General features: G+C 48.5%; 14 protein-coding genes across 14 annotated transcripts; 5 read left to right on the forward strand and 9 right to left on the reverse strand.

Moving 5' to 3' along the window:
• Window positions 1-1,610: 1,610 nt before the first annotated feature.
• On the reverse strand, window positions 1,611-1,850 carry N7508_005173 (uncharacterized protein; the record flags this gene model as incomplete). The annotated part of the gene is made up of 1 exon (XM_058463239.1): window positions 1,611-1,850. One exon carries the CDS (start codon window positions 1,848-1,850, stop codon window positions 1,611-1,613), a length of 240 nt encoding a protein of 79 aa, XP_058319717.1.
• A 3,285-nt stretch (window positions 1,851-5,135) lies between these two features.
• On the forward strand, window positions 5,136-6,076 carry N7508_005174 (sucrase/ferredoxin-like domain-containing protein; the record flags this gene model as incomplete). The annotated part of the gene is made up of 2 exons (XM_058463240.1): window positions 5,136-5,417; window positions 5,474-6,076. The coding sequence occupies 2 exons, from the start codon at window positions 5,136-5,138 to the stop codon at window positions 6,074-6,076; spliced, it is 885 nt and encodes a 294-aa protein (XP_058319718.1).
• An 887-nt stretch (window positions 6,077-6,963) lies between these two features.
• Window positions 6,964-8,496, reverse strand: N7508_005175 (NAD(P)/FAD-dependent oxidoreductase; the record flags this gene model as incomplete). The annotated part of the gene is made up of 5 exons (XM_058463241.1): window positions 6,964-7,223; window positions 7,286-7,856; window positions 7,910-8,009; window positions 8,148-8,199; window positions 8,256-8,496. The coding sequence occupies 5 exons, from the start codon at window positions 8,494-8,496 to the stop codon at window positions 6,964-6,966; spliced, it is 1,224 nt and encodes a 407-aa protein (XP_058319719.1).
• A 734-nt stretch (window positions 8,497-9,230) lies between these two features.
• sld2 lies at window positions 9,231-10,956 on the forward strand (the record flags this gene model as incomplete). The annotated part of the gene is made up of 2 exons (XM_058463242.1): window positions 9,231-9,381; window positions 9,452-10,956. 2 exons carry the CDS (start codon window positions 9,231-9,233, stop codon window positions 10,954-10,956), a joined length of 1,656 nt encoding a protein of 551 aa, XP_058319720.1.
• Window positions 10,957-11,310: 354 nt separating this feature from the next.
• On the reverse strand, window positions 11,311-12,389 carry N7508_005177 (RING finger domain protein; the record flags this gene model as incomplete). The annotated part of the gene is made up of 2 exons (XM_058463243.1): window positions 11,311-12,140; window positions 12,194-12,389. 2 exons carry the CDS (start codon window positions 12,387-12,389, stop codon window positions 11,311-11,313), a joined length of 1,026 nt encoding a protein of 341 aa, XP_058319721.1.
• A 165-nt stretch (window positions 12,390-12,554) lies between these two features.
• Window positions 12,555-14,492, forward strand: N7508_005178 (rRNA 2'-O-methyltransferase fibrillarin-like protein; the record flags this gene model as incomplete). Its single annotated transcript, XM_058463244.1, has 4 exons — window positions 12,555-12,819; window positions 12,884-13,065; window positions 13,121-13,389; window positions 13,442-14,492. 4 exons carry the CDS (start codon window positions 12,555-12,557, stop codon window positions 14,490-14,492), a joined length of 1,767 nt encoding a protein of 588 aa, XP_058319722.1.
• A 532-nt stretch (window positions 14,493-15,024) lies between these two features.
• On the reverse strand, window positions 15,025-15,459 carry N7508_005179 (uncharacterized protein; the record flags this gene model as incomplete). The annotated part of the gene is made up of 1 exon (XM_058463245.1): window positions 15,025-15,459. One exon carries the CDS (start codon window positions 15,457-15,459, stop codon window positions 15,025-15,027), a length of 435 nt encoding a protein of 144 aa, XP_058319723.1.
• A 44-nt stretch (window positions 15,460-15,503) lies between these two features.
• N7508_005180 (protein TOXD) lies at window positions 15,504-15,885 on the reverse strand (the record flags this gene model as incomplete). The annotated part of the gene is made up of 2 exons (XM_058463246.1): window positions 15,504-15,715; window positions 15,831-15,885. The coding sequence occupies 2 exons, from the start codon at window positions 15,883-15,885 to the stop codon at window positions 15,504-15,506; spliced, it is 267 nt and encodes an 88-aa protein (XP_058319724.1).
• A 393-nt stretch (window positions 15,886-16,278) lies between these two features.
• On the reverse strand, window positions 16,279-16,844 carry N7508_005181 (uncharacterized protein; the record flags this gene model as incomplete). The annotated part of the gene is made up of 3 exons (XM_058463247.1): window positions 16,279-16,563; window positions 16,624-16,765; window positions 16,819-16,844. The coding sequence occupies 3 exons, from the start codon at window positions 16,842-16,844 to the stop codon at window positions 16,279-16,281; spliced, it is 453 nt and encodes a 150-aa protein (XP_058319725.1).
• A 1,123-nt stretch (window positions 16,845-17,967) lies between these two features.
• N7508_005182 (Fig1 domain-containing protein) lies at window positions 17,968-18,946 on the reverse strand (the record flags this gene model as incomplete). The annotated part of the gene is made up of 4 exons (XM_058463248.1): window positions 17,968-18,346; window positions 18,396-18,723; window positions 18,786-18,854; window positions 18,916-18,946. 4 exons carry the CDS (start codon window positions 18,944-18,946, stop codon window positions 17,968-17,970), a joined length of 807 nt encoding a protein of 268 aa, XP_058319726.1.
• A 923-nt stretch (window positions 18,947-19,869) lies between these two features.
• N7508_005183 (putative exonuclease) lies at window positions 19,870-22,199 on the reverse strand (the record flags this gene model as incomplete). Its single annotated transcript, XM_058463249.1, has 3 exons — window positions 19,870-21,925; window positions 21,984-22,131; window positions 22,187-22,199. 3 exons carry the CDS (start codon window positions 22,197-22,199, stop codon window positions 19,870-19,872), a joined length of 2,217 nt encoding a protein of 738 aa, XP_058319727.1.
• A 303-nt stretch (window positions 22,200-22,502) lies between these two features.
• Window positions 22,503-23,140, forward strand: N7508_005184 (translation machinery-associated protein 16; the record flags this gene model as incomplete). The annotated part of the gene is made up of 3 exons (XM_058463250.1): window positions 22,503-22,671; window positions 22,722-22,806; window positions 22,858-23,140. 3 exons carry the CDS (start codon window positions 22,503-22,505, stop codon window positions 23,138-23,140), a joined length of 537 nt encoding a protein of 178 aa, XP_058319728.1.
• Window positions 23,141-23,411: 271 nt separating this feature from the next.
• Window positions 23,412-24,518, forward strand: N7508_005185 (MAM33 family protein; the record flags this gene model as incomplete). Its single annotated transcript, XM_058463251.1, has 4 exons — window positions 23,412-23,595; window positions 23,706-23,886; window positions 23,968-24,428; window positions 24,493-24,518. The coding sequence occupies 4 exons, from the start codon at window positions 23,412-23,414 to the stop codon at window positions 24,516-24,518; spliced, it is 852 nt and encodes a 283-aa protein (XP_058319729.1).
• Window positions 24,519-25,149: 631 nt separating this feature from the next.
• Window positions 25,150-26,775, reverse strand: N7508_005186 (DNA primase subunit PRI1; the record flags this gene model as incomplete). Its single annotated transcript, XM_058463252.1, has 3 exons — window positions 25,150-26,284; window positions 26,350-26,544; window positions 26,600-26,775. The coding sequence occupies 3 exons, from the start codon at window positions 26,773-26,775 to the stop codon at window positions 25,150-25,152; spliced, it is 1,506 nt and encodes a 501-aa protein (XP_058319730.1).
• Window positions 26,776-27,505: the final 730 nt, after the last annotated feature.

The raw sequence follows: 27,505 nt of genomic DNA on the forward strand, positions 1-27,505 counted from the left end.
CTGAGCCAATGTTAGTCTGGATATCGGGATAATTCGATCCCAGCGACTGACATCGAGATACGATTGAAACTGGATAAGAGTTCTGCAACGCCCTTGATCTTCTGTGAGGAGGCATTTTGATCTTTGCTAGCCAGGCCACGAAGACTGTTTCTCCCTTTCGGTACTTAAATGGAGATTTGAAGGTCTCAAGTCTTTGCGGCCTTGGCTTCTAGGGTTGTGATACTTGCTCCCCTTCAGTTGGTATGTATGACCTTTTATCAGGTTACAGAAGGCTCGATGGTGTTTTGAAAACGTGTCCAATGCCTTCCTGATTCATCGGCCTTGCCTAGCTTCGATATTCCTGGCTAAGCGGGCCGTGATACAGACGCATTCGAAATCAGAGACAACAATAGATTACGCTTGGTTTGCGCAACTTTATCCTCTATTACCTTATACCATTTGTTCCTGAGGATCAAGAGCTAGTAGGAACTTAGTATCAACGCTACACCCTGCTCCGTATCCTGTGAAGTGGACAGGTTATTCACTTTGGCTTTCCACTCGATAGTATAACGGAAAGCTTTTGCGGGAAGCTCGTCATCTGGCCCATTTGCTTCTCACGCGAGGAGCTGAAGCAGCTTAAATATTTCTGGTGGATTTGAGATTGAGGGCTTGCAACCATCTTGGGGACAACGGTTCGGCGAAGGGCTGAATCCATATTCCGAGGATGGCGTGTCTTAGTAGTATCCTGGAGTTGAAGCGTATTGCTTGACCTTTTTACGTAGTTTCGACAAAGAATTATGAATGTTCATTTTTTTTGATCGGCCAATATATATGCTAACAATTATACAAAACTTGTAGTCTAGATCACCAACTCGGACGCTAGTAGAATACAACGTTACTTGAACCATGCTATATGACCTGCTCTTAAGACACCGAGGGCCCGAGGACAGTTATTAGTATCCGAAATTTGGAACCGAGAGAGGCGACTTGTCAGCCCCACGGAACTTGATGCTACACAAGTTCGGCTCCTCATTGCACGCTGCCGTGTGACTATTGTGGAAACCCGGTTCTGTATTGTTTGGGACCAAGTTCGTCTTTGGATTTTAGGCTTCGATCTAAGTGGTCATGCCGACGTCTCGGATCAGCAAGTCGTGCGACCAATGCCGGAATCGCAAGGTCCGGTGTCTCGGTATGTTCATCTACCCTCAATCCAAAACAGAAATGGCTGTTACAGAATGCGTATTGGAATACAGTTCCAACTACTTCTCCAGGAGAGCCTGTAGCGTACACTCATTGCATTGTAAGTCCTGTGGATTGAAAAATCTTCAACTAGCGACTAACTCCTCCCTTTCTAGAAACCAAATGAGTCCTGCACATTCGGAAAAGTGAGAGAATTAACTTGGTCCAAGCATCTTGTCATTGTCAGACTAATATCAAGACAACAGGATTGAGGTTTACATATGTACATAAAGCTTTCGTATTTGTTGATAATAGAAACCCCCCTCACCATTGATCTATCAGAATCATCTGATCATGATCAAATGGACAGTCCCAGGCCAAGTCCGGACGGTGTACCGGAGATGGGTGTGTACATTTCACCATCAAAACCGATCCATTTGCCAGAATAGAGCTTAGTTCTGGCCCTTGCAAGCGGCGTTGTCAGCGGCACACTGAGCCTGGTTGGCGTCTGGGCCACTGCGGCAGGTATCGAAAGCGTCGGAACAGCATTGAGCGTGGTTAGCGGAGCACTGAGCTTGGTTGGCATCCGCGCCGACACGGCAGGAGTTGAAATCCTTCTGGCACTGAGAGTTGGTGGTGGCCAGAGAAACGGTGGCGAGAGCCAGGGTGAAGAGGGCAGAGAGGCGGACCATTGTGAGATTTGTAGGAGTGTATTCGGAAGTGGCTCGGAGAAAAGTGGGATAGATGTTTGGAGCTTCTTCCTAGAGATGATTTGAGCTTCCTTTTAAATCCTCAATCCCAATGCTGACGATGAGAGTAATATTGTAGCGGTGAGTCCAGGGATGACCTAAGTGGGGAGAAGCTCGTCTGAAACATTGTCTCTCAATTCTTCAAAACTAACTCGCTGGAGGTTGGATCGCATATAGCGTGGCTTTTCCATATCGCTGGCGGGAGAGATCGGCTGAAAAACTGTCGTTTGAAGAATAGTCCCGAGGACTAATAAAAACGGCGCATACATGCACATATGCCAGGTGGGTCTGCCGTAGATGAAGATCTGCTCACCTAAAAGCAGAATGGGTAGTCGTACTTGTCCAACTTAACTGTCTTCATTAGACGGAAAAAGAGATTCTCTCTTGTACCCCGGATTTACGCCGTTACGCTACGATGATTACCATTCCGTTATAATGGTGGGATCCCGAAAGCTTCACCACAAGCGGAAATAGGACTAGACGAATCTCCACTTAATCAATAAATCCACTATTGAAGATCGTCATCCCTGGAATTCAAGACATTTTTGAAGACGCGCAATAGTCCGGACTAGTTACTATAGCTTCACGGTTGTAGCACACCAGAATGTACGTCACATGTATACTCCTGCGGATGCAATTTACCAAAATGCGATCTTGGCCTTCTTTAACTCGGCTTCAGCCTTACTCAGTGACTGGATCACACACCGCAATTCGCGAAGTATTATTCTTCTTGTTGGAAGCCAGGTAACAATATGCTTCCTTCTGTCCGAGTCCCCCCTTTCTTGCTTCTCTTCTCTATTTACATAGCATCAATCAGGCAAATATGGGCGGCTTTTCCTGATCTGCTTGCCTCGTAGATCCACACTCCTTGTAATCATACAAAATGGTAGTCACATAGGCAGCAGCTAGCCGGGGGATGGACCGCACTAATAAGAGCCTATGGATTATCAGCGTGGTCTGGTTAAATTTTTTTGGTTATCTTCTGTCATAGGTTCACTGCCGGACACAGGATCATTTTGGGATTTTTGACGAGCAACCTAGTCCGTCCCGTTTGCCCTAATTTGTCAGTCCGAGACCGATCTGCCAGATGCCCGTTTGCCAGCTCTCTGTCAGTCTAGTTTAAAAGTCCTGTTTTAGAAGCCAGTCCCATATAAACTGAGCTTTCCCTTAGATAAATAGATCATCCAATTTTTCCACGCGTTCGATTCGTCTTGGACGAGGAGTTGTCTCGTTTTTTAGCTATGACCCGTAGCTGAAAAATCATTTTCTACAGCCTCTTCTTCTCTCGTTGTCGAGGACATACTATTCAGAACTTTTCAAACTACTGTACTGGCAGATATCGGGTTGTAAAGTCCGTTTTGACAATTCTGTATCTTTGGAGTGCTATATTCAGTCCTAATTATGGCCATGGCTGCCTGAGCATATTCGTCAACCTCCAGTGGTTAGATGGCTCTCCAATATGTTGAAGTTGACACCGAATCTTTGGCCTTGCCGGTCAGGGGCCATTGGCTGCAGTTTGGTTTGATCAGTTAACAGAGAACGCTCAACTTGGAAAATTCATGTTCAAATAAATCAGTACTGTCAGGTGGTAGCAGCACTTCCTCCATCTTTTGACCAGTGACTTTGGCGAAATTTCCCAGAAAAAAGTTCGTTGGTCAATTGCCTTGCAAATCACGAGACACGTCCTGGTCGATAGGAAATTGGGCCCGTGATCATCGCATGACTTGGTAAGCAAGAAACTGACAGTCTCAGCGGCTTTCACCGCTTCTTTGAAAGTGGAACTTCTTCGCTTCCAGATAGATCTAGAAATCTGAAGGGCCGCCCGAATCTCTTGTTCCCGCTGTTGTTTTTTTACGCGATACAGCCTGGAACATAGGATCATGGTAGCAGTGAAGAACTGATGACTCATGATGAAAGTCACTCGGAATCTCATGGTATGGAGATGTCTGCCGGGACATGTTTCCTCATCCACCATATATTAGATATTCAGCATGCCCAACGAAGCAACCAAGAAAGCCTTCCACAAGGAGGTCATTACATCCTCATCTGGATTGATCGAGCTTGTGTATAAGAACCAGTGATGAAGCACAATCTGCCCTTTGTATACCGTATTGAAGCGCTTTCCGATTTGCGAACTACCTTGCTCGTGAGCGACTCTACCATTTTTGCCCCAGAAGATAGAGATTGCGGTGCTGGAGGAAGAAGATGATGAATACCGAGACTGCTCAAGCCCCCTCTTCCGAGATATATATAAATCTTCTTAACTAAGATAATATTTTCACTGCCTTCCTAATAAAGTAATGATATCAATAGAAATGCTAGATATAGCTATATATAGTTATCTTATATTATACTCTATACAGAAAAGTGAGATATTAGGTGTATTAGCCAATACCGACGTATAATTTGTAAGCATTTTATACTAGTTTTTAAGCCGAAATTGGGTCGAGTTGGGTCCAAGTTGGGGTTTACTGGGGCCCCAGTACGGGGCCGGGTTGGGTTTTGCGGTTTTTGGCGCACTCTACTTTTAGGTATTGGTCGTGGACCCTGTTCGCAGCGTAGTAAAACGGGTCTATGAGATGGCGCGGACGACGCCTAAACGGGGCAAGGCTCCTATTATCGGGACGGGTGAGTCTATGGGTACTAATGTTCATATTCATGATTTGACGGATCTGTTTTCCTTGTTTGTCAAGGGCGCGCTGGAGGGCAATGAGCTCCTGCGGGGGCCTGAATCATAATCATATGTACTTGCTGAGAATGGAGAGCATTGCTGGAGTGATCTGGCGAGGTCAATTGCGCAGATTGCAGTTCAAGAAAGGTATATACCGAGCGCCGATGAGGAAACACTGGATATTCAGCAGGCGAGAGATCAGGCTGGGTTTGAGGCTGCCAGTTGGGGGCTGAATGTTCGGTGTCGGGCTATTTGAGCGCGTAAGCTGTTGGGCTGGACGCTGGCCCGGCCGAGTCTGGAGGCTGAAATGTGGGATATCGTTAGAGGAGAGTGGAACCTGACGCATTAAAGTAGTTTATGGAGCATCAACTTGCAAATCCTGTCAAGCCGAGTGGTTGAAAGAAAGAATTCCCCGAGCCCGGACGGAGATCGGTGTTTTCGCTTCCCGACTCGGCCTGTCAGGTCTCGGAGATAGCGAGGCTGGAGTATATCAGGCAACTACCTCCGTTACTTTTCTGAGTTTCATTCTAGTCTTGTAACAGCAGAATCTTCACAAGATGTTGCGTTCATGGTTTTCTCTCGGTCGCGCAAATAAGTACATCTTTCCGACTGTGAGCCCCGACGCGGATGGACCAGAATGCCTAAAAGACTGCGCCGACTGCACAGTCCAATTCCCGTCAAAAGTCAAGGTCGACAACTTAAGGCCATTGTATGGCCATATTAAGTCCTTCCACTCACACGTTCTCGTGGCAACGGGACGATCAGACTGGAAAGAGAAGGTCGAGCAGGAAAAAGGCACTTTGATGGAGGCATTCGACGAGACCAAATCGGAGCACGGTGTGAGTTTTTCGTTTGAAATAAACAATGTTAATTGTTTGGCTGATCCCAAACGCAGCGCATAATGGTCTCGGCATCAAATCTTAATGCGCCAGATCACGAAACAGCAGAGGGAGCCGACAACGCCACCTCAGTGCTCATTCTACCATCGTTCACATTCGTGGACAACATCACTCAAGCCGATGTACCAGAAGTCATGAGTCGGTTCATCGATCATCCCGTCACGCAACTCAATGAAAAAGGCACCGTCGCCGGTGCGGTCGCCCCTATATCTGGAATCAGCTCCCGACCCTGCGATCTAGATTACGTGGTACTACTATGCTCGCACAAAAGACGAGACGCCCGATGCGGAATTACAGCACCATTGATCAAGCGCGAGTTGGAGCGACATCTACGTCCACTGGGCTTAGACCGTGACGCCGATGATTCACGACCTGGAGGTGCGGGTATCTTCTTCGTGTCCCATGTTGGTGGACATAAGTTCTCGGCAAATGTCCTTGTTTACCGGAAGAAAGACCAGCAGATGATCTGGTTGGCAAGAGTACGACCGGAGCATTGTGAGGGGATCGTCAGGTACACTTTACTCGAGGGAAAAGTTGTACACCCTGACACGCAGCTCCGAGGAGGGTTCGATCGGGTGCATGGATTGACGAGTTGGTAATTTCTGAGAGAAGTCACTTGTTACATTGCTTGCCCATTTTGAGATCTTAAATCGATACAGCGAACATGATATCCCAAATGCATTTTTAGAGATGGAGAATGAGTACAAATATCCAATTGGCAATTTACTCTTCACAGAGCCCAAACCAGATCTTGTTCCCTTTGAGGTCAGACTCTAAAAGAAGACCAACCTTTGTAGCTACCCCAGAAACATCGATGGAGATCTCCACCGAGAAAGATAGCATCGATTGATGGGCTTGGTTGTGGATGGTACCAACAAAAGATTCCTCATTTACGTGAACAAGGGAAATTTCACAAGGGATGACTGATCGCGTGGGTCCATAGTGAGCGAGTCAGGAAACCGTCTCAATGTGATACTGGAACAGGAAGGGTGCTTGTATGAACCAGTGTACTTTGGCGAAGGCAAAGCATGCGCAATCGGCGGGTCTGGCAAGGATTCAATCAATCGTCGTTTAGCATCGCCTAAACTCTCCTTCTCAAGAATTGCACTCCACTCTTCGGACTGATATAACTGCTGAACAGGTTATACTTTGCTAAAAAAAGCCTAGCTAATGTAGCATCGGAAAATGCCTGGAAATCTGGAGAGCAGTCACGCTGATGATAGATGGATAGAACTCTCCCAAAGTCTATGTACTCTACCCTAAGTTTATTGCACCACCATGAAATGTCCCTCTTCGTATGACCGGATGAATCTTCCATGGAATATCAAGTGACTATCGCAGCACACCATTTCAAAGGCATGTCTCGGAAATTACGGAACATGAGCAGAGTTGATATGATCGCTGAGTACTTCCATCAATCATAATTGACAGACATTTGGTCACACAGAAGCCCTCCACCAGACCCAAATCCAACTCGGCTGAAAGGCTACAGCCGCGGATACGATGGATGAATCATTTCAAGCATATCATTTCGGTCCTGATCCAGGCGAGCTTGAGTAGTCTGGAAGATTCTTGGGACACCAGACTCAGCAAATGAGACTCCATCCGAGATCATCGCTGCCACACCTTTCCCAGAAAGCCATGCTTGCGGCATTCCATGGCCGGTAAAACCGGCACTGATGAACTGACCTGGCTTTCCGGGGACATGGCCAACATGCGGCAATGAGTCCGAAGAATACCCCATGACTAAAATAAATATCACGTCAGCTTCTTGTACTTCTATCAACAGAGTGCTAAGGTTGACTTACTCCCAGTCCAAATCTTGTCCACATATGCACCGCTCTCTTCCCAGCCGTGAAAGTTCCGTTGCATGTAGTCATCGAAGTACTCCTTGACAGATTCGATCATCTCATTATCATTTGCATTGTTGTACCATTTCCCTGTGTCATGGCTGTATATTCTCCAGCCACCACCAACGACGATACTCCCGTCATCTCGGGGAATGAGATAGTCTGCCTCATCATCGTTCCACCGTAGGGTATATGTCTCTGTAAGCCTCTTCACTGGATGAGTAGGTACTATTCGGCAACAGACTCCGCGCACTGGGATAAATTTGCTCAAATATATGGGAAGAATTGCCGAAGTGTATGCGTTGCAGGCTAAGACCACCTGTTTTGCTTTGACTGTGCCCCTTGGTGTATTGATCGTCCATAAACCCGCATTGTCTTTTTCTGGTGAGATGGATTGAGCCGGAGTATGTGTGTAGAGTGTTGCACCTTGGTCAATGCAGCGACTAAGAATGTGGAGGATCAATTTATAGGGCCAGATATGACCCGTTTCATAACTGAAACAGCCTTTTGCTCCTTTGACACGCGATGTCTAGAGCAAATCAGTGTGCTTTTTAGTTGTGAACCAAACCACGAAGGACATACCTCTTCCGCCTCCTTTTCGTCAGAGAAGCTTACTCGTTTGACCGACTTCAGTCCCAAATTTGATAAATGATCAAAAGCAGCCTTGGCTTTCTTGCTTTCTCTAGGCATCAGTTAAACATCAATCGCCTGAGTCATGACCAAGTCGCAGTCAATTTTCTCGGTTTCTACGAGTCTTCGAATGACGTCCACATGGGCTTGCTCGAATTCAGCCACCTCTGCGGCTGCTTCGGGGCCATACTCTGCGGCATAATGGCCGATAGAGCTGTACGGGTCTGGTTTGAGATGACCTCCTGGCATTACTGTGAGATACATATACTGAAGAAAGAATGCTAATAAACCGACTGACCATTCCGACCCGTTGCCCCGGAGCATGCTTGTCGTGCTTCAAGTATGGTAATGTTTGGTTGGTTGGCTCCTTTATGTTGCTGGAGAAGATGGTATGCAACTGATGCACCAGATATTCCGGATCCAATGATCACAACGTCTGCTTCCTTCGGCACAGACTCGGACGATATGTGGCTGTCTAGTTGGTGCAGCTCAGTCCTCCACCATGAACTCAGGCCAGATCGCGTGGGAATATTAACCATGATTGGAGCTTCCTCGTTCAACTGATTGACACGATGAAGTCAGATAGAATCAATAGATGTTGAGGCTTTATATATTGCGAGATATGAGTTGCGAAATAAAGACAACTTCGTATCTCTACTCTTAGTGGAGCTTTTCAATGCGCGGCTTCTGACTGGTGCGGTTTTATAGAGCTAGTGTAGAGCCAACGACAAGCTTTACCATATAAATTGTCTTTTGGGTTCAATTCTCTGACTCTAGGCTGGAGATTGAAAAGCGGCCTTGATACTAACTTGGAAACCGCTCGAAAATTGAGGGCAAGTTGAGTTGTAACGGAATATAACGTTATATCCAGCAAATCAATAGAAAAATTTGAATGCGCAAAAGTTCAATTGCCAGCCACTTTACGAAGGAAAGTTCACATGAAAGAAATCATTGTTTCAAATAACTAAAATCTTTTTCAAAAAACAAAAAAAAACAAAAATCTTATCTGCACTTGTAAAGAACAAGGGCCGTGGCAGGTTGAGGGAAAATGTATATGCGAACGTCGAAAAAGCCTGCATTTTCACGCAATCCGGACATTTATATCACGTCTTAACACAACAATCATATCATAAGTTACTCAACTGTCACTAAGTATAGACATCTGACCTTGAAAGTGGATCATGTGACGCGAAACGTCACCGCGTTAAGTGTTTCGCGTCGCGTCTATTACTTCTCCAAACTTTGAACCAAATCATAATCTCAGCATGCGATAATGGCAGACAGCGCTCTCAATTCAAGTACAGAGGTCGCTGCCCAAGCTGTCCATGTTCGCGCAAACTTAAAAACATGGGAGAAAGCCTTCGCGTCAGCAAATGGGGGCAAGAAAGCCGGACGCGACGATATCAAACAGAATCCGGATATTGGTAATTTGACCCTTTCGCGCGCCAAGCAAGAACCGTAATGGAACCGATAACTAATATTCAGTTCTTTTAGCTGCGAAATACAAGGAATACAGTCGGCTCAAAGCCCTCGAGGCCTCCTTAACTCGACGCGAAAACCGCCGACAGGAAACAGAAAGTCACTCTAAAAAGCGGAAACACGCATCACCCCCCGGTTCAGAAGGCACATATACTCAAACCACCCCGCGCAAATCCTCCAAAGGCCTATTTGCGACTCCGTCCAATAATCGCACCAAAATCCACCCTGCGCAACTCGATCCGTATGATTCACCTTCAACCCTTCGCAGACTGTTCAGTCCCAGCACACATCAGACGGCTGCGTCGCCATTGAAGGCTGCAATTGGTCCGACTCCTCAGCGCGATGGGAAAACATTGGGTCTCTTCGACATGCTATCCGAGTCGGGAGGCAGTGGCGGAACACCCTCCGTTAAGCGACAGACGAGTAACTTAGCTGCAGGATTCAGAACTCCGTCTAAACGAAGACCGGTTGCGACAATCCCCGAGGATCCAGAGGAAGAGCCACAACAGGAAACACCAAGACTGGCGCGCACCCCTGCCTCTGAGACTAAGCAGTTCTATCTTGCCAACCTGTTTGCGACACCGACGACAATGCGCTATGCTGCTCTGGTTGAAGCAGAAGATAATGCAGAGGCACAGAGTGGAACATTACACCCTGCTCAGATATCACCACAGCCTGCTCACTCTGGGACCCCCTCCTTCCTTCGTCGTTCGAATTCTGGTCGATATCCTCCACCCGGTGCAAGCAATGGTGGACAGGGCCTCAGTCCTATTGTTTCACGCAAGCCACAACAATTCGCCAGTAAAGGATTGTCGCATCTGGTTCAGGGACTGCGGGATATGGAAGAAGACCGCATGGAAGATGACTGGGAAGTGATGCGTGAGATGGAGGAAGAGGCTGAAGCAGAAGAAATGGCCAAGAACCAGGAGGAGGACAGTCAGGATCCGGATGTCAACCGAAAGTACAAGAAGAAGGGCCAGAAGCGAACTACTCGAAGAGTGGTTATGCGGCCTGTTATTAATCAGCCGAAGCCTAAGCAAACGCCTGCTCCTACCGAAGAGGATGAATTCTCGGACAGTGACGACGAGTTGGCAGCAGTTCCAGAGACTCAATTTGCACCTGGTGTCAATGATGCCAATGATGGCTGGGATGATGTCCCCAGTGACATTGAGCGTGCGGAAGAAGGTGCTGCAGCTCCAAATATGTCAGAGCCTGAACAGGACACCGACGCAGAGTTTGATCCAGACTCGGATGACGACCCTGGATTCGGAGGGAGGCCCAAACCTGTCGCTAGGACGAAGAGTTTCTCGGAGAGGATCAAGGAGGCTGTATCATCTTCTGCAGCGGCAAAACCGAAGGAGCCAGCATCTCTGGATAAACCCCCAAAGACCGCTGCGCCTGAAGGAAAGAAGCCTTATGCTCGAAAGGTCAACCCTCAGGCTCATGCAAACTATCGATCATTGAAGATTGGAAACAGAGGAGGTTCTCGGGGTAGAGGGGGGCGCTTCCGTCGGAGATAGGCGCCAAACAGCCTTGGTTTGGCTTTCATGATGTAACGAATGCATTCATATTCAGCATAGGTCGCTATCATTTATTCAGAGTCATTCATAGCATTCATATATGGCTCTTATTTTGGACCGAGCGCTGTCCATTTGATTATATCCAAGCACTTAGGTATCAAGGTCATGACATTCATATTGGTCAAACTCGCCGACGAATCTTATTGCATTTTATAATTTGTACATTTTCATTTACCATACCTAGGTGGCCGATCCATCAAAAAAGTGAGATGAAATCGAAGATACACTGAGACAAGTCCAAGGCAGAGACGGTTCCCACACCCAAGGTCATTTTATAGCCAGATTGACCGACCGTCAATATGGATGATATCGTTGCTGAGCATGCTGCAGTCGCCTGGACCGATCAAGCGCCTCTTGAGACCGTGATCTATATGGCCGTCGACGAAAAGATTGAGCTCTGCCTCGATTGCTAACAGAACGCGAACTGTGATCCAACTGATGGGATTCCCCTCGTCTTCTGTCAGAAGTAGCTCGCGCAGAATTTGGATACTGCACATGGCGGTCCCAGTCTTCCAGGGATGTATAGGGACTTCTCAGCCACGCCTGTAGTTCATGGATGAACAAACGAGCATTCTCACGTCCGATGAAATCGCGCAACAGCTCCTCGGCTTGTCCAGCACTACCTTTAAGATCAACTGTGCGTAGGATGGCGATGACATATTCAAGGAGAAACTCGGCATTGTTCGCTCTGCGACTCTCCAGTCGTTGGTGCCCGGGGCGCGACACTTGCTGAGGCGCCCGCTCTTCCTCTTCCGTTTCGGGGTTCAAGAAGCTGAAAACTTTAAGTTCACGGCGAATCCATTTCCGAGCCCGTGAAGCGAGCTCTTCGTCACGGTTGAAGAGCTCTGGTGTCATTTCTCGGTATTGCGATAGGCGATTGGTCCCGACTCGCATGGAGTATGTTTGGTTGCGATACACATTGCGCCGGCGTTCGAGAGGGTCATCTAGCTGTGGACGTGGCGGCTGTAGAAAGGTGTGCCCTCCTCGCGGGCCACGACGAGGCCCTGGGCGTGACCGAGGCGCTGCTTCGGCGGGGGGCTTCGCATTTCGTGGCGGGACCTTGTATAGCTTTGGGCCTTGCGGGGCTTGGAGTTCGTATTTCACGGCTATCAGCTCGCTTTTACCTGTTGCACAGTCCGTCAGCTCTAATCAGAAGATAAGCATAGTGTGTACTCACATAGGGGACAAGTAGGCTGTTGCTCCAGCCAACTGACGAGGCACAAGAAGTCGAAGTTCGCATGATGACACGGCTGTGCCACGCAGGGTTCGGTGATTTTGTCTAGACAAATGACACAGGGATTGGCGACATCAGACTCCTCATCCACCTCCTGCAGAGTTCGCTGAAGTATTTGCTGTCGCACCTCATCGTCCATAAGGTTGGTGGAGTCACGTTCGGGCGGCAAAACCTCCTCGGCGGTTTTCTTCCGCGAACACAGCTCTTTCTTTGCGTCGTCACTTTCTCGTTGCGTCACTCCTTCACAACTCAAGTCTTTCTCCGAAATGCGCTAAACCTTTTTCCGACTCTACAAGGCCATAGCATGCGGTCTGCCAAAGTCGTCGTTTCTGAGAAACTTGCGCGCCTTGGAGCTTCCAACATGTCCCACAGTACCGCCAACGGAATGCACGCCAACAACAGGCCGCACACTATTACCTCTCTGCGTCGGTGGTCTATTGTGAACAAGGAACTCCCAGGTAAAAACATTAGCCTGATCAATCTACCATATGACATACTGACAATCGCGATTATCGCTACAGCCATGCGCAAGATTCGCGCAATTCACGTTTACGACTTCGACAACACCCGTGAGAGCCCTTGGGCCTGATTTTAATTCGTGGTGAACCAGTCGCTAATATCAACACCTACCAGTGTTCATAAGTCCGTTGCCAAACCCACAAATCTGGCATGGATCATCCATCGGATTCCTACAATCTGTCGACCACTTCGCCAATGGAGGATGGTGGCATGACCCAAACATCCTCGGTGCGACAGGAAAGGGCATGGAGATCGAAGAGCCTCGCGCATGGGAAGGATGGTGGAACGAGCAAATTGTGTGACTTCCAATATACCCTGCACTCCAGGAACAGGTCAACTAACCTTCAAAAGCTTCGTCTGGTACGCATGAGTATGGAACAAAAAGATGCCCTCACAGTACTGTTGACCGGCCGCAGTGAGGCTGGCTTTGCCGGCATTATCAAGCGGATGGTTGCAAGTCAGAAGCTCGAATTTGATCTCATCGGTCTCAAGCCGGAGGTTGGTCCGCATGGACAGCGGTTTTCGTCTACCATGGAGTTCAAGCAGGCATTTCTTGAAGATCTTGTCCTCACTTACGAGCAGGCTGAAGAGATTCGCGTCTATGAAGACCGTGTCAAGCAGTGGGTTAAAACAGAGTACTTCGAGTGTCTTTAGGTGCTAACATGCTGCTAGTGTGAAATCCTTCCGAGACTACTTCGAGGAGATGAACAAAAAGCTCCAAATCGGGGCTCTTTCCACCACCACACGTGTTCCTGTCCTTGCTGAAGTCATCCAGGTGACTGAAGGCTGCACATACCTCGATCCCGTAATCGAAACAGCTGAGGTGCAGCGCATGATTAACTCTCATAACCTTGCCTTGCGTGATCCATCTCTATCCACGAAAAACATCCGCAATGGGCGTCTAAGTATCAAACGGGTTGTCTTCTACACTGGCTATCTTCTTTCCCAAGAAGACTCAAACAGCATGACAGAGAACTTGCTGGTTTCGGCGTTACCCCCCGGGCTTGCTGACTCAAATGACCTCAAGTACATGGCTAACAGCATTCTTATCACCCCACGCCCAGCTCCTCGCTCCATCCTGGACAAGGTTGGAGGCATGGGCAAGAAGATCAAGTGGAAGGTTACCGGTACTGGCACCTTCGAAAACAAGATCTGGGCTGCCCGCGTGGCGCCTGTGTCCGCGACAGAGCCGTGGTATTCTGATAACCCACTGCCACTTGTAGTCCTGGCTGTGCGCAAAGGTTCTCGCCTCGTTGACGCAGGAAGAATTCAGAATTGGCACCCTGCTCCGGCCGATAAGGCCATTACATTTGACACTGTTGTCGGAGAAAAGGTTGTCTTGAAAATCGAGGCCCAAGATCAATACAGAATGAATAGAAGCCACAAGCGACGCTTCCAAGATCACGATGACACTTCCGTGGCTCACACATCTCATCATGCTAGCTACGACGGGGCATCATCTTATGCCCGTGGTGGTCACAGCTCCCACCAGCGTGGCGGAGGCCATCACTTTGACGAAAGTGCTCGACGTGGGGCCTCTCGCAGCCGTGCCCGAGGTAACGCACGTGGACGTGCTAACAGAGGTAACCGTGGACGAGGTCGTGGCCGAGGTGACCATGCAGCATACCACTACAGGTCGCTGGATGATTATGGCGGTGCCTCCCATGGCGACGGAGGTCATGGTGGTGGTGACGGACGAGGAGGATATGCCATGGACTACTGATATGCCGTGTCATCCGCGGTTTCGCCACCACTTTGAAAAGCCCATCCTAGGCTATCAGACATCGATTTTTGTATCTTTCCGGGGTTTCCTTGCATCGGGGTTTGGCGTGCATCAGCAATGGGTTGGCGCAGGGTGCCTCGTACTTCTTATCCATATTTTATGATCACAATTCAGCACTAAGGTGCTTGTTTGTTCAGTAGAAGGGTTCTCATCTTGTACGCATATCTTATGAATATCTTTTACCTTGTGTGGGTATTGAAGCCCACAATAAGAAAAAAGGACGGTTGTATCCCTATGAAGGTAGAAGTTTTTTCTCTTGAATCCAATCCAAGGGAGTATTCGCTTCTGTGGCACAACGTCCGTCGCAGTTTTGGTCAGTTTCTATTTTGTGCCTTGTGAAATACAACATCCATTGGAATTGTCCTTGCCAGGCTGGCACCTTAGACTTGGACAGTATCTGGAATGTTATATACAAGTTTATCTCCACTGATTTTGCCCTCTCTAAGGATACCAAGATCTTCCAAGACAACCTTCAGGCCACCATGACTGACCCTAGGAGGGTGTACCATGATTTTTCCAGTCGCCACCAAGTCCTCAAAATGACCACACAAAACGCCCGATCATGTGGCCGAGCCGGGATCTCATTTGGCCTGAACTTGAAGTTGTCACCAAACGCCGTATAGGCCATGGTAGCCCGGTCTCTGTCATTCTCAAGCTCAATATTGATTGGCAAAAGCGAACTATAGTCCCCTTTCTTTGGTGAGAGAGTGCAATCATAGTACTTGGCATTGCTTTCCGTGGAAATTGTATCAAATGCCAACGTGAGACCATTCTTCGTTCGCTCTCTAATTGCGACGGCAGTGTTTGGATCATTATAATCAAACATGATGTCGGCTCCAAGCTCCTGCACCTGATCGAAGTTGCGAGGTGAGCAAGTAGTGAGAACCTCATAACCAGACAGCTTCATCAATTGGATTGCCAGTGTTCCGGTGGATGTCGAGCCTCTATAAATCAAGATGGATGGCCGCTCTGAGATTGGAATTGGAGATGTAGGTAAAGCAAGCCGCCTTTGACGACGATATATTCGGTAAAGGTTTCATACTCAGGCTGTGTGGCGTCTGATTCCTGTGCAAAGCCACAGATACAATCTCCCTTTTTGAACGGCTTTTTCATTGCCTTGCCGACTTCTGCCGCAATGCCGGCGTAGTCGTAGCCCACGAGTACTCCCGATGGTGCCAAGTATTCGATGTGTTTTCAGACTGTAGGATTCAATGCCACGCTGTCATTCTTGACTAGAATGCAATCGTCATGGAGTTTGGGGATAGGTCGATTGGAAACCAGTTCCGCATGCTTTGGCGAGGAGACAATGATGGCTGGCTCTTTGCAAGGACATTTTGTGCTGGCTTTGTCGGAAGGTTCAATTGAAAAGGTTGCTAGGTCTGGTAATTTAGGGAATATCCATGGGCTTATGAATCAGATATTCGAGGCAGATATAGTATACGGAGAGGCATAGTTTGGCCAATGACCGTTTAGTTGTAAGCAGCCCGCATTGGCGCGCAGAGTGGATCCAAGGACCCTGAAGGGTTTGCACTTTATTTCCGGAAGTAGTCCTCGTAGTCCGCCAGTAAATGATAGTCCGGTATAGGAAGCACTATATTATGCGAACATTCCCCATTTGATTGAGGAACACACTTAGATGGCAATCACAAATATTCTGACCTGTACCTTAATGGAAGAGCAAGTAAACGATCAAAAACACGAAGGGACTTGGAGGATGTGCTTGCGTTCACAAGCTCAAGGATAGAATCAACCGCATGAGGGCCGCGATGATCAACGTCACAAGCTGCACCATAGCCTTCATAGCTTTCGTTTTAAACTCATGCATGAGCTTATGGACTTTTAGAGGTGCGAAAGTGCATAGGGAGTGGTAAGTCGCATGCGGTGATCGTGAGTTTTGTCGATGTTGCGCCATGGCCCGAGCTAGTGCTAGTGCGTATGTTGCTTTTCTCCTCGGCATCATTGATTGCGGTTTGAGCCGATCTTTCAACTTCTTCTGCTTCCTAACGCAAACCTATCGTCCAGAGCATTAGTGACAAAGTGTATGGCCTGAATTACAGGATTTCTAACTTACGACATGCGCTTTGATTGAAACGATTCTGGAGTCTCCGCCGCGTAGCCGAATTGGAAACATCAATGGTAGAAAGAGGTTCTGATTGCGCTGCGGCTTGGGTGGCGCGTGTGGGGCCTGAGACATCCCTAGTGATAGGTTCTCGCTGGTGTGAGATCTCAAAAGTCGCAGGAAATACGTTGAAGACCGAAAACTTACAAGGCGTGGATATCAGCGAGGTGCATGATGCTTACAGATCAAGCGATATTGTTCAGAGGTATAGCGGTCCCGGGCTAAAAGGTGCGGCGATTCGCCCCATACTCACTTAAGTTGCTTACGCCCCATTCAACCCTCTTTAATCCATCCAATGGGGCCACTCGTTATCCCGCGCAATCCATAGTTTTACACGGAGTATCAGAGTCTAATGTCCGTAGACACTGTGGTCTACTAACACATTTCCGCATACCGGGAGGCCATTTTCAAGAAAGACGGTATCTTTGCTGCTCCATGGGCTGTTCAGTTTGAGTTGGACTCCATTTACAACCGGCAACGTCCCTATTCTTGCCCACGACAAGTATCGTGAATATGACATCGTGTGCTATACCGATACTCAACTATCTTAGATTGAACAGCAGTGTTGATTGAGCAAAATATCTCAATAGGATGGGTTGTTTCATTTCGTTTGTCCTGGAGTACCAAAAAGCAATGAATAGTCTACAGGGCTTGGGTACGATGACATTTGTGGAAAAGGTTGACATTGAGGGCTTGGTTTGTGAATTTGGCGATTTGTCAAAGAACTAACTAGGGGTTTGCAGGGCAAGAACAAGAAAGCGACAGCGCAGGAATAGAGAACAGAAGCTGTTTTATACATCAGGTAAATTGAACGCCGAGTGCTCAACATGAAACCAAAAATCCACATAACAAAACACCAAACACCGGCAGGTAAAAAAAAAAAAAGTACAAAAGCGTAAGTCAATGGCATTGTATTCTATGTCAGAAAAAGTATTCCGACAAATCGACAGAGAAGCCAGAGGTGATGACTCAAGATTGACAGGTAGTCTTGTGTCAAATCATAAGCAGAGAAATCATGCGAGGCCATAAATCCTCAAATATGTTCGTGAAAATTTTCAAGTTGTCCAAAATCCATATTTCGCATTGGGAATCCAAATATTCCAAGTATCGTGTTCCATTTCCATCCATTCCGTGAATTGTTGTGTTGAGCTTCGTCGTAAGCTCATCGATATTATTCATTTCCCATTTGTGTCGTCCTGCTATAAAAAGGGTATGGTGCAGGTAAAGTAGAGGTAGGTGCAAGTCGTAAAAAGCAAAATCAAAAAGCAAGTCGTGTTGCTTGGGAGTTCGAGTTGATCATTCATCATCGGTCAACTTTCGGATCAGGCTGATGCTCAATATCATGACCAGGAGTCCGACCGTCACAATCACTAGTAAGACGAAGCCGAACCACCCTAATACCATGGCAGAGGATCCGACGCCACTTTTGACACTGCCGTTGCCCATATCTTGTGCGATGGTACTTGCTGCAACAGAGGCCGTGTGCTGCCATAGTACAGAGACAAGAACAAATACAGATGAGACGAAGATCAGTGCGAGCGCAGCCTGAGACACGGGTCGCGAGGGAAAGGGCTTGACTTCGCGCTCCGATCCAGAGTCATCAACCTCCTCGTGCCAGCCGGGGAAGGTAGCGAGAAGGATGAAGCAGAAGAACGCAAGAATGACGGCGACAATGCTGTTTTATGATTAGCAAATGTCAAACATTAGGATTTCAGTCAACTCACAGGAGGTACGGGAACACAACGGCATCCTTAAATGTCGACGCAACCCAGATCAAGTTGAGTGGGTCTTGGTCCACAGTGACAATCTCAGCCAAAGCTGTCGCATTGGCATTGCAGATGAATGAGCCTCTATCGGGCTGAACACAGATACCAAAGTATCCCACCCGAACTTCCAATTCTGCACCACCGACAATGTTCGAGATGGCGGTGGCAACGTCTGGCTGCACTTGTGCGAGATCCCGAATAGGGTTGTACTTTTCATAGTATAGCGAGATTAGGAAGATGTTGGGGATCTGTGGAGATGATGAAGAGCATCCGGCCAACAAGAGTGCTAGATGATGTTAGTGTCATTCCAGCGAAGCTTAGGAAGGAATGCTTGGCAGAAGCACTCACATAATAGGATAATTGCAACTGCAATAATGATCATGAGAACGTGGTGGTACCCGATCATAGGAATGAAGCCTGTCTCATAGTTAGCGTCAATGTCTTGTTGCACTACCTTAAACAAAGCAATGTCACTTACGGGCCCATTTTTGGGCGAAGGGGGTTGCCATTGTGCCGAACGATGAGCAACACTAGGTTGACCTTTCACTTGTCTTGACTCACTTCTCGGATCCCCGAGAAGGAGTGTCTGGAGTCAAATACGATCTCAGAACCCGGATTTCCTCTTAATAGACCGCTGGTTGAGTGTTGCGATTGGTGTTGATGACAATTCCTTCGGTTATCAAGATCGCTGGAATGGAGAGGAAGAATGCGGAGGATAGAATAGATGTCGGATAGTCCAGGCTGAGTTCAATGTAAGAACACAGGAGATCGTGAAGCGTGTTGACCCTCTGTGGTATCCAGTTCGCACCTAGGGATTATTGAGATGGGTCAGAGATTTGTCTAGACGCCTGAACAGTATACCACGGAACAGGTGAAAAGGGTGTGAAAGAGAGGAATGTGTAGAAGGAATGGAAGGGATGGGAAAAGAAGGGAACGTAGCTGGCACAAAATTCCACGTCACGCTATTCTGATTCTCTCGAGAATTTGGAGGCTGGGGATGAGGCAAGTGTATAGGAATATGGGAGGCTGGGCCAACCACCTTTGTTTACTCACCCGCTTCCCCAGCAACCAGGGCTGACCGCTTTCTCAGTCAGGCAATTCTGCCCCACATACAGGAGAGAGGGTCCTTGCTAGACCCGATCTTGACTAGCGCAGATCCCGATAAAGTTGGGCCCACCTGAAGGCGCCACGCGATTCACCCAACCTCGTAGATATTCAATGTTGGGCTTATAATCTGATTACTCTCGTTTCAGGCTTTCCAATATGCTGATATTCCAAAACACTACCCAATGCTGTGACATAAACCTAACAATATCAACACAGTTGCGCCAAAAAAGAGCCAAAGAGAAAAAATACCAGTGGCCCAATGCACCCGGCTCCTAAGATGTTTCCTATCCCAATGCTACCTTAACAATTGTGTAGATGCAGATGCCTAATTTGCTGTAAAAGAAAAGCGCTTGAGATCCAAAGGAGCGGTAGAGAGTCCAATATTGGGCTCTTCCTCCTCATCGTCACTGTCGGGAACGATCTGGTCCTCGCTGCCTTGGGAACCGATGGTTTCCGTAAAAGAGGACTCTTTAGAGGCTGGAGAAAGTTGTGCGGCCCAAGATTCCAGAGAGGCAGCATCCCGATGCTTGGTAGGGAGGTTGATAGAATTAGAACGAGCAAGAGCCGCATGTCCCATGCGCTGGAGAGGCGTCAGGCGCCGCTGAGCCGTATGTCCGCGAGAAATGCTGCCGGGTGTCTTCGGCGTCGACAGTAGTGCGGGTCGGTGAGACGTAGCCACGGGGATCTTAGTCATGGGAGAGCGAGGTTTCGCAGCCTCCAACGTTGGTTCAGACTTAAAGGTGAACTTGGACAGGAAAGCAGAGTTCTCACGGTCAATATGATACTCAAGAGCCTCATTGAAACTGAGGGAGTTAGTGGGGTCACCTCCCGGCGAATTGTGGGGTTTCTCCATATCTGTGCTTGTCGATGCCCCACTGTCTGTAGATTGGGAGGTAGGGTTGTCGACTTCACTCTGTTTGACAGTTGTTTCGGTATTGCTCTCAGGTTGGGAATCACCCAGCCTGGGTGTGGCACTCGGGTCAGGAATGCTGGACATGATGTCTTCAGCGACATCGTCAGAGAACACATCCATCACGGATTTCCGAGGCTTTTTAGGTCTAAATAGTTTTTGTCCACTAGGGCTGGTTTGTTCAGTGCTGGAGGCAAAGAACCGGCTGCGCGCAGTTGGACATGCGGGCAAGGAATCCCCCTCGGTTTCGGAGCATAGTCTTTGTCGCTTTGTCGGTTGCAAAGTTGATGACCTTGCACTTTGCGCCAGGAAAGAAGACCGCTCAACACTTCGGACCATAGGGCTAAGACTTTGATCGGAGAATGCCCGCAAAGGAGTGGATCGAACAGAGTTCGAATGTGAGGGCGCAGGGCTGGCATGCCAAGAGTTGTTGGAATTGCGGTCCAACAGTCGCTGCTGGCTGGGGGATGGAGTCAAACTGTTGGGGTCCAGTTCGGCCAAAGGGGTCCGTTTCGGGGTAAAGAACGAATTGATAGGCTTTCTTGCCTTTAACTCAGAGGAAGTCCCCAATGTCTGACGACGATTGATGCCAAGAGACCATTTATTAGCAGATAATGGCTTTATGCAAATGGGTTCTTTGGTAGTCGGATCCAAGTCACCCCGAGAGACACCAACAGCAATTTCAGGTTCCATATCACCACCAATGTATGGCAGCTCATCCAAATTTGTACCTTCCTCTGGCAATGTCAAAGTCACCAACTTTTCAGCTTTGTGGCAGAAGACCCGCTGATAAAGGAAGGTCAGCTCAGCCTGGTTGAAGTTGGCCTGGTAGTCGGCTGGGACCCGGAATTGACCCTCAAATTGGAGCATGCGCAAAGCTTTCTCAACAGTCTTGTGCTTGCGAATGACTCTGTATGCAGTCTTCAGTCCCATCTTTGGAATATTTGCCAAATAATCACAACCACTCAAAATGCACATCCGTCTGAAATCTGCATCACTCCAGCCAACTAGGCTGACCTCACGACAAGCAGTGAAGTCAGCGCGGTTAATCTCGATGCATTCTCCATGCTGGTCTAATTTGGAAAGCAATCGCCTCGCTCCAAAGACAAGCAAATCGGAGTCCTCTGATATTATGCCGTGGATAACGCCCTGCTGCTCGAGATACACCAACTGTGCATCTGCCTCATACGGTGCCACCACATATTCCACGTTCATTTGCTTCAGTTCTTCAATCAATTGACGGGCCATGTAGGGCGTCACATCGACGGCTTTTTGAAATTCTTGGTATGCCTCGGGCATCCTCCCCTTCCGTTGTAATTCGAGTCCCAGAGCCTTGCTTTCCTGACGCCGTCGGTGCCGGTCCTGTTCAGTACCTGACTTGCTGGGCAGGTTGTCACCATCGAAAACAAGGTAGGGTTTTACTCCAAAAAAGAGAAGCATGCGTACTCGGTTGAGGACGAAATCGAGATGCCTGTTATAACATGAGCATATTGATCATCAGTGTTTTGTGGATATATCAGCAGCCATACTTCCTAGTTGGATTGTCCAGGACCAGATCCACGGAACAAGCAACGGTACCACGGTGCAGCCATCCATATGCATCGACTCCAAGGGTTTGCCCACTGAACTTCTTGATGTGACATGGCTTCTGAATGGACTTGAGAAGCCCGTGAAGTCCTGGTCTCCATGTAAGTATTGTCCAGGTGCCCTTAATAAATCCCTGGCAACGTACCTTTGATGCCCATGGTGGACACCGTTCGAGGCGCAGGCGGGTCCTCGTATTCAAGCAATAAATGGTAACATAGACTTCCAATTTCACAAGCAGCCAAAATGTAACCAAATTAATGTCGGACCAAGTTGAAGATGAGTTAAACAGACGAGGGAGCAAATACCTCCCAAGGAATGTTCGTTCCCATCTCGACGCGCAGGACGCGCTTTTGGCCAGTGGGGAAGGCGGTGATTTTGGGTCACCGCCCAATTCTGCAGGCGCATCCCAAGAAAATTATCATCGCGGATTACGGAGGGATTTTCTCATCAGAACCGCCATCATGCCTGTCGCTCTTTCAAAAGTGCATAAGCAGATCTCTAAGAAGCGTGGGGTTGTCAATGCGCTCCATGAAAATAGCCGCGATGCCCACCGACTCCGCAAGGCTGGTGCTCGAGACGATCGACTGTCCCGCCATGGCGCCACGGTGATGAGAGCCCGCCAGCCATACAGTGAGACAGATTCACACATAACCTATGGATCACTTAACTAAATTGACTAGTGGATCGAATTGATTATATCTATGAGGCAGTGCAAGAGATGTCCGATGCCCTATCGGACGAAGAACTTGCTGAATTTGTCAAGACGTATGTGCTCCCCACAATTCACACATTGTACTTGAAACTTACGCCTTTTAGTTACATCAACCGTGATACCCCCGAGATTGAGCTACTTCAATCCGAGCGACGGAAAGGACGTCCTGCAAGCAAGCGGGAAGAGGCCTTGAAAGAGCGTGTGCAGACCGAAGATAGGGAATTCACCACCGGTCTCTGGATGCCCGACCTCAGTGATTCATATGTGATGACCACCCTGAAGGCCTGGAACAGAGACTGGTCAGGCCTCAGTGCCATGAAGTTTATCCGATTCAAGAAGAGCGGAGAGAAGCTGGCATCTAGCTTCCCTCCCAATCGCATGTCATGATCACGATTGCTTTGATTTTTTCTTACATTGTTTGGTGTCCAAAATGAACTGGGATGGCGCATGTTGGGTACATTGATTCTTTTAGATTCTGTACAGCCGAATATCTTGAATATACCTCAATTCAACTTCATTAAGATTTGTTCGAATCCATGTAGAGTGCCGAAACGGTGAAGTCTTGGCACTGGCAACATCATCGGGTTAGCTCCGCTCCTCTATCTTTTCCCAAGCTCTCTTCTTTCTTCAACCCCCAATAATTTCATCTACATTCACAATGTTGTCTCTTCGCACTATCTCCCGTTCGGTCCCTCGCACCTTTTCGCGCTCCGTTGCCTCTTCAGCTCTGCGCCCATCAACATTCTTTAAGCCCGCTCTGCGCCAGCCCTTCAAGCAGGCTGTCAAGCCCGCCTATGCTGCTTTCTCGACCTCTTCTGTCTTCAAGGCCCCTGCATCCGAAGGTAAGATTGATTCTTTGGCATTGGATAGAGTCCGTGACATTCCGGTGTTGCCCGATCGCAGACTCAACGTTTGGCCTGAGGCTAACTTTTGGGGCTGCTTTTTTTTTCAGGCGATGTCGAGCTTCTTGCCAAGCTTGAGGATGAGCTGAAGCACGAGAAGGCTTCCGATGTCCCCGAGTTCGAGGAGCAGCAGGAGACCATCGACGCCATTGTCAAGAGTGGCGAGTGGGCCGTTAAGGACATTGAGGGTGAGCAGGAGGTTATTCTGTCCAAAAAGTTTGGCAACGAGAAGTATGATCTCTACCACACCTAGTCTATTGTTATTTGATCTCTCTGGTGTCGACAAGAGTGCTAATATCAATAATCCTTCAGCATCCGCGTCAGCTTCACCGTCGCCGACATCCAGAACATCAGCGAGCAAGACGAGTTCGACGATGCCGCCCTCAGCGATGAGCTCGACTTCCAGAACCAGAACCAGGGTGCCGAGGACCTCGAGCAGCCCGAGCCCAGCTTCCCCGCCCGCGTTAACGTCACCATCGAGAAGGCCAGCCACGGTGCTCTCTTGATCCAGACCGTCGTCCAGGACGGTGTCTTCCAGATTGAGGAGGTTTCCCACTTCGCCAAGGCCGAGCTCGCCCAGGCCCAGACCGCTGAGAAGGATTGGGCTCGCCAGAGCCTCTACGCCGGCCCTCCCTTCGAGAACCTCGACGAGGACCTCCAGGGTCTTTGGGAGCGCTACCTCGAGGACCGTGGCCTCAACGCCGAGTTCGCTAACATGATCCCCGACTATATCTCCGTTAAGGAGCAGAAGGAGTACCTTCGCTGGTTGGACGGTATGGCCTTTTTCCTATGTTGTATCTTTGGGGCCTGCTTGCTAACGGGATCTCTCCCTTTCAGCTGTCAAGAACTTCATCGGCGCATAAATCATTTGTTCCTCTTAACCTCTCGACTCCCCTCATAATCCTTCTGGAAGAGACTTTTGATCAAGGTGAACCAGTTTGTCTTGACGCTCTCTTTCGATCTCCATATCCTGGGTCTGCTCTAGTACTTCTACTTTTGCGACTTGATTTGTACCAATACCTCCCAATATACAACCACTTCAATTGGATTATGACTTGTTTGGTCTCTTTCGTGTTATATAAAGTAAACACGGCCATGACAGACCTCACAGCTTCATTTTACGTAGCAATGTCAGTTTTGGTACGATATACGTATTCTGAGAGCTTTAGCAAGACCCAACTGATGAAACCATGTCAGGGTCCACGAGTTGTGGGTGAATCATTTCACATGCCATTTTATGCAGGATTGATCAATTTGTTTCGTTATTTGGACAAGTTTTGCGATGGATTCTATATAAAGTTCAGCAAAGATGGCTAGCTTACAAGGCATACTGAGAATTAGCCACTGAATTGAAAGAAACGCCCGACTCCCACCGAGAACATAGAATGATCATTAAGGTCCATGATCGGATGATTTAAGAAAATTAACAAGCATAACGTCATAAGCCTAGGAGATTCCACCATGTTTAAAACCACATGGACATGTCTATATCCACTAGAATTCCATGGGATCCGCCTTAATACCGGGTCCACTCTCATCGCGCTCGCGCTTTCCTGCCCGCTCTTCCTTCACAAGCCCTGCAATGAATGAACGGAAAAACTCGATATATGGCTTGAGACTGGTCTTCTCGTAGTCTTGCAGCTTGCGACTGCCTTTCGTATCAGAGCCGTTCATCGCGCTGCCTTCAACCTCTGCAACATCAGCTTCCGCTGTTCCAGCAGGGTGCTTCGCATCATATTCATCAATCTCCGCGAGTAGGTTCATTACTGTCGGAACGGACAACGGGTCAAATTCTTCGGCCTTGTGAGGGTCGATGGGTACACAAATACGACCAGTACCGGGGTGAATGACGAATGGACTCTTCAGCAAGTGTATCATTTTCTTACTGACTTCAGCATCCAGACGTGGGTAGGTATATTCCAAGACAATATCTTGCTTGGCGTCTCGAAGGGTAGCTGGATTGAGCGTGCTGCTCTTACCAGTTTTGGCGAGTGAATCGATATCAGCCCACTTGCTGGTACTGGCACGACCTGGTGATGAGTCCCATTTCTTCCGCAGTGATTCGTTCAAGTTCTTATCGGGCAACAAGGCCAAAAGACGCTCTGCCTGCTCGGCGCTCTCAAATGTGTCTTGGTCGCCAAGTGTGGTTCGAGCAAAGTCATGCTTGAGCAATTCGAGACTGCGGACAATATGGGGGTGTAACGGTCGCTTGACGTTCACCTTCTTGCCGCTTTGAGAACCACCACGAAGGATTTCAAGGTAACCAGCAATGGCCCGTCGTCGGTCATCTGGTAAGTTGCGCGCACGCGGGTCGCAAACCCAGGCGTGGGCACCACGGCGACCTGAGTATACCCAGAGAATGTGCTCAAATCCGAAGTCCTCCCGCAGAGCGGTATCAATGACCTTGATTGCCATTGTTACAAATGACCAGCACTTGGCACAAATATTTGCCTTCACACAGCAAGTACGGATGTCGTCGTAATCAGTCAAATCAATATCGAAAACCAATTCCTTTGAGACGGGCTTCATTTGGCCGCCTCGTAGCGTTTTGCGATCGCGGGGGTTGGTGCTGTAGACAGGTCCGATTTCGAAACGAGAGGGGTTCATCCGCAGGATGTCCTTGCGGAACCTGATCAAAATAATGTCAGTTGTGATACCAACATGGTGATCACGAGAGTTGCATTTGAGCCTTACAGGTCTGCAGTAGGGTATGATTGGTATCGGAGATAGGCATCATTTTGGAGGGTGAGCGCAAACTCGCGATTTCCAAAATCTTTCGTTGGTACAATTCCATGGTTGAGCCACTGGAAGAGGTATCGGAATGGGAACAGTCGTTGGTAGAAAGCAAGCATGATATCCTGGTCCACGCCAGAGGGCGCAGGAGCCGGCCTGTCGCGAGGGGTCGATAAGTCATACTGTCTTTTCTGTGCAGAGAGTTACTTACTCCTCCTTCATGTTGACGTCTGGAGCACTGGAAGCAGGAAACTCGTCATCGTCATCGTCGTCGAACATGTCAGCCAACTTGACACCGCTGTTCCCGGTTGAAGTCTCAGCTGGAGGGGCGTCCGGCATCTCATCATCAGTTTGCGCCGCGCCGGTAGGTGATACAGAATGAGGCATTGTGAGGGAGTTGGCGATGGCAGATAAACTGAGTTGCCAATTAAACACCCCAAACGGGAAAGAGCGACGCGCGACGCGTGAGAAACCCGTGCACGCGTCTGCCCTATGCCCTAGGTCACGTGCTGGCCTAAAAGGGTAAATTATATCTCTGGCTGCATTCGGACGACATCTCTCTTACCTTAGGCAGTTCCACGCCGAAGTGACTTACGAAGCAAACAGTCGCGAGAATTTTGGACTACAATGTGTCACCCATATCCGCTTGCGGATAACAACCTCGCTGTACCTATCGTCCGTCAGAAGGAACCTTGGATGACATCTAGACTTCCCCGGTATCCCGATGGTTAAAGAGTGTACATCAATGGTACGACACAGGTCAGCAACTGAGATTGGTCAGGGGAAACCTGAAATTCAGTCCCAGGAAGAACTCCATTATCTTTATCCGGCGACAGGTCCATCAAAATGTTCTCAGTGAAGCCGTGATCACATCTGGTGCAAGAGCGAGAGCGTCATCTCCTCGTCATTGATGGCAGCCAACGACGCCACGGTTGGTGACCTTCGATGAACTGCTTCCATCTGAGACCCATTGTGAATTTTTCGGGATCGCCTTGCTCGGGCCATGCCCGAGCTCCGTACATTCCTTCAATATGGCACCCACCAATAGGACGATTCTGCACCCAGTCGGATGCCATTCTCACATTCCAATGTACCCCAGGCGACGATCTCATTCGCA

This window comes from Penicillium antarcticum, assembly GCF_028974205.1.
Source record: "Penicillium antarcticum strain IBT 31339 chromosome Unknown utg000005l_segment0_segment0, whole genome shotgun sequence".
In the NCBI taxonomy this organism is placed as follows: domain Eukaryota; kingdom Fungi; phylum Ascomycota; class Eurotiomycetes; order Eurotiales; family Aspergillaceae; genus Penicillium; species Penicillium antarcticum.